We start from the raw sequence: 12,524 nt of genomic DNA, 5'->3' as shown, positions 1-12,524 counted from the left end.
TTCTGTAAGGGGATGTCCAGTTGCCTACAGATGGACTTTGGGTCTCCACTCCACACTCAGCATCTCATGATCACACATGTTGGTATGCTTCTTCCATGTGGGCTTTGTTACTTCTCAACTAGATGGTCGCTTATTTATCTTCAAGCCTTTAAGACCCCAGATGCTATACCTTTTGATAGCCGGGCACCATCTGATTGTAGGTCTTTTTAAAAGTTGACATCTGTCTCCCTCAGAGCTGCTGGTGGTTTCGAACTGCTGCCCTTGTGGCTTGCAGCGCAACTCATAACCCACTATGCCACCAGGGATCCTTGAGGGAGATGCGTATAAGACCAAGCCAAACCAAACATCCTGCCAGCCAGTTGATGCTGACTCAAAGAAAACCTATAGGACAGGGTAGGACCGTTCTGTGAGTTTCTGAGACTGTAACTTTGTGAGCATAGAAAGCCCCATCTTTCTCCCTCAGAGCACCTGGTGAGTTCAAACTGCTAACATTGCGGACTAAAGCTCGATGTGTAACCAGGGCCCCTGTGGTTATAGTAGAAGTACATTAAACACACGGTGCTGTAAGAGTCTCTTGGAGGACTTCCTGAAGGAGGTAACTCCTGCCTGCACTGTCAGGTTAAGCAGATGTTACATCGGACAAGCCTTATTTTCTTTCCTGGAGTCAGCCAGCCTCTGACCACAGGCCTGGATCCCGCCTGCCTTGGATAAGGCCTCGCTGGAGGCTCTACAATGACAAGCATCCAGATTCCTCTGCCATCACCTCTGTTACAACTCATATACGTTTCCCAGATGGCTGCAAACCCTGCTCGACCGCATGCCCTCCCAGGGTCCACTGCTGCAGGTCTCAGCCCGGTGGCTTCCAGAATGCCCACTATGACATCTAACAGTGATGCCCACCCACAGCTAGGGGCCCATGGGCCTGAGTGCCTAAGAGACACCACCTTCCGTAACCCACAAACCAGGCCTGCCTGGTAGGAACCTGCTTGTATAGCCCCCCTTCCCCAAAGCCAAGCCACTGCCCTCTCTCCCGTCAATTCTGACTCATAGCGACCCTGCAGGACAGAGTAGAACAGGGCCACCGAGTTTCCAAGACTCAGTGCATCTTCTTTCTCCTGGTTTTCAGTCCAGTGTGAGGCCGCAGGCCCCATCGCCCCCTGTCTGCTGTCTTGACCAAGCACACAACCCTGTCGGTCCCGCTCAGCTTGTGCAATGCAGACCCAAGGGGTCCAACTCTCTAATTACCTGCAGCGCTGAGCACAGCTGAGAGAGCGTCTCTTCAACAGCTAGGGCCTCTGGGAAGACAAGAAAAGTACACCGACTCATTAAATAGCCCCATATATATAAGTCAGGTTCTCGGGCTAAACCTGGATCCTGGAAGAGCAGCACCTCTCCTAGCTGCCTGTTGGGGCCATGTTTGCCGATGGCACTGTCCCGCCTGGGAGGTCCATGGGGACTGCACGTAGTCAGGCACCCAGCCTGCAATTAACCAAAAGGTCCATCCATCCAGGGCACATGGAAAGGCAGGCGTGGTGGCTGCTTCCAAAAGATTAGCCATTAGCACCCCCTACTAACACACTGGGGCTGGCCAGGAGTGCACTGCACAGTGGGAATGGGTGGTTTGAGAGTCCTGCTGGCATGCCAGGCGGCTTTATAGAGGGCATGGGTGAACGCCATCTCCCGGACACACGTCTGAGAAACTGCAGGTACCCGGGTGCATGCTCCCCCGTGTGGCGTGCAAAGGGGGCCTCTGAGCGTCTGGACGTGGTGAGCATCATATCGTGTTTCACACAAAATGACCCACATGGACTATGTTTGTTTGCCAATCATGGCTCCACCCGGACCCATCCAGGTATTTCTGTAAGTGTGCTATGCTAATTCGTTACTGGATAAAATCAACTTAAAAAATTAATAAAACAAATCCATTCCCCTCAAGGTAATGCCAACTCATAGCAACCCTGGAGGGCAGGACTACGTCTGTGGGTTTCCATGTTGTACTAAGTCTTTACGGGAGCAGACAGACCCCTCTTGCTCCCTGGGAGGGGTGGGTGCCTTCAAACTGCTGCCTTAGTGGTGAGCAGCCCAATCTGCTACTTGCGACACCACATGTAAAGGCTCAAAAGAGCTCTTAGCAAAACACCTTGAGGGAGAGGGCATGTTTGGGAAAGGGAGAAAGTGCACATGACATATTTGTGTAAAATACAAAGTGTGCGCGTGCGCACACACACATACACGCACACAGAGGGGTATAGTATCAGTCTATGTGATTTACATGGCCGTGGGCTTCTGTCCCCATTTTCCAGGTGGAAAACAGGAATCCAGGGCCAAGGGAAAGCCTGCTTCTCCCATCCCTGCCTCCAGACCCTCCACGTGGATCTCACTGCAGCAGAGAGCCAGGGCTCGGGGCACATGGAATTTTGCATCCACAGGTGAGGACCTGCTTGAGCTCTCTGGAGTCCAGGAAGCCCGCGTGGGACACTGCCACTTAGTCATGGTCCTGAGCTATCGGGGGCCTCTTATTAGGAGATTTTGAAGAATCAGGAGTCCTCCACCTGTGTCAGTGAGTCTGTTTGCTCCCTGAAAGACTTACAGTATTGGGGACTCTGTGGGGCAGTCCTATGGGATCATTCTGGGCCACGAGGAGTGCATGTGGCCCCACAGGAGAGGGTCTGTGTTGGGTTTGAGTCCCAGAGAGGAGGGTGGGCTGCTGGGTGAGCCCCCAGCTGGGCCCTTACCCAGCTCGGTACGCGGCAGCTCGGGGATGTCCCTCAGGATGAGCAGGAAGTATGTGTGCAGTCCTCGGGTGGCATGAAGCAGCAGGTGACACAGGCCCCGGTGCCACTTGTAGGCATGCTGCATGCAGTTCTCCGAGGGCACGTAGAAGCTCCCCTGCAGAGCGACAGGGCACACTGAGGACCTGGTACCAGCCCCTCCACCTGCACCCGCCAAGGCAGACCATGGGGCGGGCGGCCCAGGGACTCAGGCCTCCTCCTGACCAACCAGGGGACATGACTGATGGTTCCACATGACGTTTTCTCCGTCCCTCTGCCTGGCAAAATCCCTCCACCCACATCTCACTCTCACCGCATTGGCACCAAAGTAATAATGGGGGCAGATGACAAGGGCGATGGAGATGAGGGTGGCTGAAGGTGAAGATGGAGCTGGCATCCCAGTTGAGGAGAGCTGAGGGCAGCCACTCACAAGCCCCTCCACTCACGACCCCGTCCCCTAAGGTCAAGAGCAGACAGGGGTGGGCTCCTTTGCATGGAGAGGCAAGGACTCAGAAAGAGCCCTGTGGATGAGTGAGTCACCCATCATGTTTCTGACCTTGAGGTCGGCAGTTGAAATGCACCAGATGCTCCAGAGAGAGGAGGACAACAGGGCCTGCTCCGATAAAGACTCCCAATCTCAGAAGAACCAAAGGGGAAGTCCTACTTGCCCAATAGGGTTGCAGATAATCTGAATTGACTCAGTGGCGTTTGTTTGGGGCCTAGGTGTTTCTCGCAGCAGACAGGTGAGACCATCCCTGTGGCAAGGGCCTGCTGTCAGACTGGGTATGTGAGGGCGCAGCGTGGCAGGTTCGGTACGTACACTCCATGGTAGACACAGGCTGTGTGAGACCAGCAGAACTGGACGGATGGGCTTCCAGTGGGGAAGAATCCCCCCATCCACAGCGGCATGGAGGCCAAGCCATGACCACGAGACATCTGGCTTCCTTGCTAACCAAAGAGGGAAGGAGCTTATGATTGAGTGGTAAAAGAGGACTTTTGTTGTTAGTGGTGGTGTTTTCCTGAGAAGGGAGAAAGGGATCTTGGAAAATTGGTTCCCAGACAATAGAAATAAGGAAGCTCGTGAGTCATGTGTGTTTGGTGTTTGGGTGGTGCCAATAGTCAAGTACTCAGTGACTAACTGCAAGGCTAGTGGCTCAAGTCCATCCAGAGGCATCTGGAAGAAAGTTCTGGAGATACACTTCCAAAAATCTAACCCTGGGGACTCCTGGGGATCCCAGCTCTACCGGACACACATAGGGGGTGGAGTGGATTCCGCGGCAACTGGTTTAGCTCTCCCTGCTTCGTGTCTTGGTGTTCTACATAGTGTTCTGGACGGCTCCCATCACAGGAACTCCCGTTCCCTTCCAGCTCCCATGGCTGTGCTGGGAAGAGATCTTGGCTCTTCCGGCTTCCTGGGCTGCCGTTGGGCTGCTCCCTGCGTGACAGACACTGAAACAAGGCGTGGCGTTGATGGGACTCCACACGCTTGGTGGGATTTTGAGCTGGCCTCCATAGCTGACCACACAGCGGCCACCTCCTGCTCTGCCTGCTCGCCCCGCTCCATGCTGCCCTCTCAAGTGCTGAGCTGGCCATCAGGTGCAGGGCGAGTGTGTCCAGTCTGAGATGGCAATACTAGGATTGGTGTCACCCAGTGATTCATGGGGGCCCCGCTCCGCCCCCCCCCCCCCAATGGACCTCTTCCTGTACCTGATCACATCAAATCCTTAGAAATATCTGCTGACCTTTTCAACCAGAGAGTAAATACTAGGTGACCAGTATTATTGTATGTTGCTTAAAAGAATGCCTGATCTGGGCTCACAAACAGCGATCACCACAATATCGCAACCAACACACCAGGCATTTGAACACCCAGTGACTGTAGAAACACAGGCGGCCAGGCAAGCGACAGGGCCTGCTTACAACCCTTGTTGATGAAACCATGTGACTGGGCAGTCATGTCAATTAGCATGGCGTTTCAGCTTGGCAGGGATCTTAATACATGTTAACTAGGCTTATGTACAAACAAACAAGCATGTTTTTGTTGTTATAACTGACTGCAGGCATATATTTAATAAAAATTAACACATTGTTGCTGACACAAGATGTACTTTCCAGACAGTCATTTCCCTCAGTGTCCCTTGCCATGGCACCCCCTTTGTATCCCCCCTGATGATGCCCCAGTGGTGCCACAGAGGCAGGCGATGGCAGGTGCATGCTTTGAAGCCTGCTCTGAGGAGAGGTCACGTGGGCAGAGAAGGCTGGGTGGGATCCCAAGTGTGCCGTCCCACAGCGCCTAGCTGCTCTTGGGTCGGTTCTCTAGGAAAGGAGGCCAAGGCAGAGATGCACCTGCAGCCAGTCATGGGCTGTGCCCTTGGTATGAACACAATGGCAGCAGGGACCTGCACAGCCACACCGTCACTGTGAACACCTCCACTGATCCCAGAGTGGGTCTGGACCCATGGTGGCCCCAGAGGGGACAGGAGAGCAGGGCTTTAGGTTCTAGAAAGGATCAACATTGGGTGGGGCTTACATGGGGCGGGGGTAAGCATGGCTTTGGGGCATCACTCTTCCCAGGCTGCTCAAGTCCCGGAGAGTGGCTTGTCCAATGGCTGCAGGGACTGCCTGGGTGGGGACTGGGTGCTGGAATGGGCTAGACTGGGTGCTTCCGGTCTGTAGAATGGACTCCACATCATGGAGTCCTCTACAAACCTTCTGAGGACTCCTCGGCACCCCAGGGTCTCTCTTCCCGAGTTATGTAAGACAGACCCTCAACAGGGTCTGGAAGGCAAACCTGTGTCCATTCACAACCACACACTTCAGTCCGAGAGCACGTCTGTGGCCATCAGGCAGTCGGGGTGATCGGTGCATTCCATGCCCCACCTGTCTCACTCTGCCAGGCAGAGAGCAGAGATGCCAGCAAGAAAGGAGGGGGGAGGGAGGCAGGCAGAGCTTGCATATGGCAGAGAACATGCCCTCCTGGCCAGCTCTGAGCAGGGAAGACGCAATAGTTTCTGAAATGGCTACAGAGGTGTACACCAGATCTCATCTGATCTTCAACATGCCCCATGTCAGGCAAACACTCTTATCTGGATTTTTCTGAAAAGGATACAGATGCAGTGAAAATCAGCAGCCACCGCAACACCACTCCCCCGAGTTCAGTCTTCCATTTTTCTTTCTTTCTTCCAGAGAACCCATTCAGAAAGGCCTCAGCAGTGAGCAATCACCCAGACAAGGGAAACTGTCCACATGGGCCCCCAAAAGGGGCAGATGGCATCCCAGTGCAATCACTCTGGTTGTTTTTTCCCAATATTTCCAAGTACATATATTCTTATGTCTCTGTGTATTCACTTAATGAATGTCTATTTTGAAAACACACACACACACACATTAGGATATGCCTTAGATGTGTCTCTGCCCTCTTGTTTTTCTCACTCAGCCCCTCTTGGAGATCTCTCTGAACCAGCTCCTTCACTAAGTGGTAGGAACTCCTCTTCCCGTCGCATTGATGACAAGGCAGAGGCTGAAAGGATTAAACAACTTGCACAAAGTCACTCTGCTTGCTAGCAGAAGCAATGATTCTCAAGATGCAGGTGCAAAAATCTCTCAAAAGCCACAGATGTCTCTGAGAACAATAAGGGGCAGCTGTTCCAGCAAAGGCCCCCTGGCTTTGACGGAGGCCTCCAGTAAGTCCCAGGTAGCTCCATTAGTGGTGACGAAGCAGAAAGGTGATGGCTTGTGTTTTATTGATGACGCAAAGACATTTGACTGCATGAATCATCACAAACTATGCATAACCCTGAGAAGAATGAGAAATCTAGAACGCTTCATTGTGTTCACGGGGAGCCGATACATAAGTCACCACGGAGTCATTCAAACAGAACAAGGGGACACTGGGTGGTTAAGAATTAAATGAAGGTTTAGAGCAAGGTTAACAATTCTGTGGTTAGAAATCACAAGGAAGGTGACCATCAGGGTTGTATCCTCTCACCATACTCCTTCAATCTGTATGCTGAGCAAGTCATCCAAGAAGCTGGCTTATACGAAGAATGCAGCATCAGGATTGGAGAAAGGCTCATTAACTTGCGAGATGCAGATGATACAACCTTGCCTGCCAAAAGTGAGGAGGACTTGAAGCACGTGCTAATGGAGATCAAGGACTGGGGCTTTCAGCATGGATCACAACTCAGCGTAAAGAAAATCAAAATCATCACAACTGGACCAGTGGGTAACATCACGAAAAGCGTAGAAAAGATGGAAATTTTCAAGTAGTTCATCTCGCTTGGATCCCAATCAAAGCTCATGGCAGCAGCAGTCCAAAGGTCAAGCAACACACTGCACTGAATAAATCTGCTGCACGAGACCTCCTTCGAGTGCTGAAGAGCAAGTCTCACTTGGGGGATGGTGGTGCACCGGACTCAAGTCGGACACTGAATAAGGAAGTTCAAAGAAGAATGGAGACATTTAAATTCTGGTGCTAGGGAAGAATACTGAAGGTACCGTGGACTATCCAAGGACAGAGTCTTAAAAAGAAGTATAGCCAGAACGCCCCTTGTAAACAAAGATGAGGAAACCTCTTAAGTATTTGGGACATGTTATCAGGAGAAAGCAGTCCCTGAAAAAGGACACCACGGTTGACAAAGACGAGGGGTAGTGTAAAAGAGAAAGACCGTCGACAAGATGCATTTATACAATGGCTGTAATGACAGGCTCTAACATAATAAAGATGGTGAGGGTGGCATAGGACCAAGCAGTGTTTTGTTCTGTTGTACAGAGGGCTGCTATGTCATAGAGGGTCCCACTCTAAAAAAAAAAAACCTGCAATGAAAACTAGCTTTCCCCTAACAACAAGTTGGCATGATGACTTGGTCCTTGTCAAGTATTTTTGGGAGTCCCTCCTATAGTCCAGTTTGAGCAATTGAAATCTGATCCTGTGCTCTGATCACAAAACACTCAGGTGGAGCTCCCCACAACATCTTGGTCTGAGGTGTGCCCAGGTGTGTGGTGCGTGAACAGGTCTCAGGGCCAGATGACAAAGTGTGTCTTGAAGGGGGCTTCCCTGATCCCCAAGCCCACACTGATAACCACCTGGCAGTGATGCCTGGCTATGAAGATGCTCAGGGGCAAAGCTGGCTCCTGGATGCTGAGTCAGTCCCAACCCAGGGCAACCCCACACTCGGGGGACAAAACACTACCCAATTTTATACCATCTCCATGTGGATTGGACTCTTGGGATCTACAGAGTTTTCATTGGCTGGTTTCCAGAAGTAGACCGCCAGACCTGCCTTTCTAGTCCATCTTAGTCTAGAAGCTCTACTGAAACCTGTTCAGCATCCTTGTAACACACACGCCACAGCCAGAGGTGGTGGCTATCCAAGAGATGCATAGGCTGGAAATGGCACCTGGGTATCCAGGACAACAATGAAATTGGACTAAGACAGGGTAGGAAGAAAGACTCTGGGGTCTACTTCCAGAAAGGAGCCATGAAAACCTTATGGATCACAACAGAGTGCTGCCCAATATAGTCCCGAGAGATGAGACTCCGAGGTGGAAAGGTTAGCAAATTTCACAGGCTTCAATCATGGACTGGAACAGGCCAGTGATCAGGAAGATGGGTAACTTTTCATTCTGCTGTGCGTGGTTGGGGCTAACATAATGACCACACTATTATTGGCTAGGATTACACTGATAGCTGTGGTTACCTTTTATGTGCCACATATCCTCTGTCATGTTTGTGTTTATTGCATGGCCTATAAAATAGGAGTCACAATAGCCATTATTTTCCAGCAAGGTGATGAAGGGCAAGTAAGATAGTGCCATGCGGCTGTCAGAGGAGAGTCGGACACAGAGTCAAGAAGAGGTGTCAGTAGTACAGGAATGCAGAAGAAGGCCTACTGTCCACTTTGCAGGCCTCAGAGACCAGTTGCCCCTGGGGCATGGAGAGATGGTGCAAGGGCACACAGTAAGTAGAGTGCCAATGCGGGCCACCAAAGTCTCAACCAACTCCACCCAACCACCGTCTTCCCTCGTCTGTGAACAGAGGAGTTGGTGGCATAGAAAGAAAGAAAGTTCATCCCCATCTCTGAACGTTTTCTTTGGTGTGTGAGAAAGGGTCTTTACAGGAGGGGCACAGGCCGTTCCACAACTGTGTTCGTGCGCAGTGACTTCACAGGCAATAGCTTCTTTGGTCAAGGTGCCCCCACCTCCGCCCAGCATTGAAAGCGCCAGTGTGTACACTTGGCATTCATCTGAGAAACGCTGAGAGCTCTGCTCTGGCCCTTCATTCTGCAGTATCCATCTCCCATTTGTTCTTCATGAAAAGCAATTCCCCCAACCGTATGCCATGCTCAGCGATTTTGTCAGCAGTTGGCAAATGAGTCTTGCTATTTAATCTAATTAAGACCAGCATTACAGAACTCATATGGAACAGACAACTTAGTTGTCAGATCACCATAAAACCCAAACAAACACCTTTCCGATGGATATCTTCCGCTCTACAGTCTGCCTTATAGGAAGGCTTCGATTTTAAGAGGTGGGGTGCACATTCTCTAATTCAATCAGATGCATATAAGTGTCTTCAGTCGGTGGGGGGGGGGCGGTGAGAACTGGATGCGAAGGGGGTGAGGGACACTGCAGAGAGGGTACAGGTGACAGGAGAGTTCTGGAGCTAGACCGTGGGAATGGTTTCAGAGCATTGTGAATGTGTCTAATGCCACGGAATTAACCGGGCTGAAATAGTTCAAATCATAAATTAGATCGCAGGCACAATTTTCCTCAATAAGAATATACCCAACAGTCGCTCTATTTGGCTTTTAACATCACGATAAATGGAGAAAAGATGGAAGTTTTCGAGGACTTCGTCTTGCTTGAATCCACCATCAATGTTCATGGAAGCAGCAGCCACGAAATTAACTGACACACTGCACTGAGTAAATCGACTGCCCACAGTCTCTCGAAAGTATTGAAAAACAAAACTGCCACATTGAAGACTACGAATTGAGTGACTCAAACCATGGTATTTTTAGCTTTTAAAGACTTGTCTGATCACTTGCTGGGAGAAATGACCATCGACACATTCACTGGCCCAGAATGGCCGGGGTTCACACTCTGGCTTTGCAAAGGGCAAACTCCAAGTCCATGTAGGGGAGGCTCTTCGGGGTCTCCTCCGCGTGTGAAAATGCTGAATCTGTATCTATAAAAGCTCCCCAACTCCCTATGCTCTTCTGAACACCAAAGTGTCACGTAGGTTGACGAGTAGAAAAGAATGTCTGTCGTGAGCAGTATGCTTGTGGAAGAATTACCTACATGGGATCAAATGAACCCCCGCAATTCAAAAGATGAGGTCGAATGTTCAGGGCAGTGGTTCCGTGTCCCTGGAGGGGGGCAGCTCAGAAACCAGGGGTGAGAAGGGCCACTCTAGCAGGAAAGTGGGATCAGTGTTACTGACTCCTACAGGGCAAATGGCTGGACATATGTTCTCAGCAACAGCAAAATAAATCATTCTAAAATATGCTTTCAAAGGCATTTTGAAATGAGATCATTCCTACTGCAGAAAGCCAAAAGCAAACTCAGTGCCGTTGAGCTGATTCTGACTCACAGGGACCCCAAAGGACGAGCAGAACTGCCCCTGAGGGCTCCTGAGACTGCAAGGCATTCCAGGAGTAGAAAGTCTCATCTTTCTTTCATGGAGCATTGGGAGAGTTTGAACCCCCGACTTTCCAGTTAGGAGCCCAACTTGTAGCCCACTACGCCACCAGTGTGCTTGTCCTCCTGCATACGATCATCCCAAATGTAGACAAAACTGCCATTGACTCATAGCAACTCTATGTGGAATTCCCAAGACTGTAAGTCTGTCAGGAGCAGACAGCCTCAATTCTTTCCAAGGGAGTGGCTGATGTGTTAGAACTCCTGACCTGACAGCAGTTAGAAGCGGACCCCACCGTTTCAGCCACCAGGAATCCTTTCATAAGTTCGGGGCAGGATTGAATCATATACTAAATCGAATGGTCAATATGTGATAAGCGGGCCCTAAGCCTTAGTTTCTGCTCCCCCGTCCAGTGTTGGTCACCCCAGCCCAGAAGGAAACTTCCAGCCCTGGGTGACAATTGACAGGTGGCTGAATAAAGAGGGGTGGTTGGTGCAAAATTTACTGCAATATGCATATATTGGAATGAGTGGTTGCCTTGTTCTGTTTGCATAGAGTCGCTGTGGGTCAAACCCAGCTGATGCAGCTAACAAGCACAACATGGAAAATGGCAAACAGTTAGTACCCAGGTGCTCAAGCATTGGGCCCCCAGGGCTCCTTGGTAGACAGCTGGTGAAGGGTACATGAGCTCAGCATGTCTGCATTCAAGGCCCCAGTAGACTGTTTTGTGAGGCAGCAGAGGGGAGTGTGTACCGTCCAGCTTGCTAGGCCAGTTGCAGCTGTACTCAAAAGAACAGGGGCCATGGAAGCTGGAGAAGGAACAGCAGAGGACTACCAGGTAGTCCACACTGACCACGTGTCGATCCCTTTCAACACATGAATCATGAGATCAGCTCATGGCGCCAGCATCACATAGAGTTCAGAATCTCAAATTAACCTCATGCAATACAGAAAAGAGAACAATCGCTTCCAAATGCTATAGAGCCAGGTGAGGGACCAGATGGGTCAAGAGAGCAAAGTGGATCAGAACCTTGGTCTCCTTCGCTGTGTACTGGTGCTCATCATTGGACACCCGTGGGGGTGCAGAAGACGCGGGAGGGATTGTGCTTGAAGAAAGTGAGCGTGGTGCACTCCAGAAGGTCGCTGTTCAGTCCACATGGTCTTAGCCCAACGTCAAGTGGATTCTGACCCTGAACGAGCCCATGTGACAGAGGAGAGCTGTCCCACAGGGATTTCTAGGCTCTTCTCTTTTCAGGAAGGATGGCCATGACTTTCTCCCAGGGAGCATCAGGGTGGGCTTGAATTGCTCGTCCTTGGGTTCACAATCAAGGGCTCCACAGTTCAGCTACTAAAGCTCCTTGCCCAATGACCAGATTTCTTGTCTTTGAAGGTGTGCTATAGCCATTGGGACTGTACTCAATGCCCTGACCCTCAACCTACACTCACTTGTCCATGAGAGGAATGGCTCCCATCAGACCAGGCTTCACAGGCAAGAACGAGCTTACCTGCAACTGACCTTAGAGAAAACGATGAAATTGAATGAAACCGGAAAGGAAAGCCATTTCTAAATCACAAAAGTAAGCATAGCTTGAAATGAGTTGAGCAGATTTGCAAATGAAGATAAATACCGTGTGCTTATGGACAAGGCTAAGGCAACACATGCGGTATTGGTAGCTGCCGTGGCTCATCAGTCAGCTGAGCACTGGAGATTTCGTCTCCATGGGAACAGAAAGTAATATCGCATCACTGCTTGTAGATGGATTTTTTATTATTATTTCAATATTTAAAAAGTGATTTCTCCAGGTGATTGCTGCTGTTGTGTTAGGTGCTGGTTCTGACTCACAGAGACACGAGAATAAAACAAAGCCTGACCCTGCCCGCCATTCTCACCAGCTTTGCCATCTTGGAACCTACTGTGGCAGCCGCTGCGTCCATTCACATCATTGAGGGTCCTACCCTTGCTTACTGACCTTCTTCTTTATCACATAGGAGGTCCTTCTCCAGGGACTGGTCCCTCCTGATAACATGCCCACAATACGTGTGGTGGAAGCAAGCTATGGAAGAGTTTAAGCAGCCTCTGGCTTGACATCTTCCGAGCTGCCCAAGTGTTT

At 50.6% G+C, this 12,524-nt stretch overlaps 1 protein-coding gene across 1 annotated transcript in view; it reads right to left on the bottom strand.

Annotated features, from left to right (window-relative positions):
* FAM135B (family with sequence similarity 135 member B) overlaps window positions 1–12,524 on the bottom strand; it is a 235,072-nt gene that overhangs the window by 36,878 nt on the left and 185,670 nt on the right. The window contains exons 7-10 of the mRNA XM_045286938.1: window positions 11,167–11,279; window positions 3,085–3,143; window positions 2,736–2,889; window positions 1,246–1,295 (exon numbers count right to left, since the gene is read on the bottom strand). Coding sequence (XP_045142873.1) covers window positions 1,246–1,295; window positions 2,736–2,889; window positions 3,085–3,143; window positions 11,167–11,279 — 376 coding nt within the window. The remainder of the gene's footprint in view (window positions 1–1,245; window positions 1,296–2,735; window positions 2,890–3,084; window positions 3,144–11,166; window positions 11,280–12,524) is intronic.

Source organism: Echinops telfairi, unplaced genomic scaffold (assembly GCF_000313985.2).
Source record: "Echinops telfairi isolate 266 unplaced genomic scaffold, ASM31398v2 ScPeMD7_1;HRSCAF=3_0, whole genome shotgun sequence".
In the NCBI taxonomy this organism is placed as follows: Eukaryota; Metazoa; Chordata; class Mammalia; order Afrosoricida; family Tenrecidae; genus Echinops; species Echinops telfairi.
Note: the sequence above shows the minus strand (reverse complement) of the source record. Positions and strands in the feature narration are given on the sequence as shown.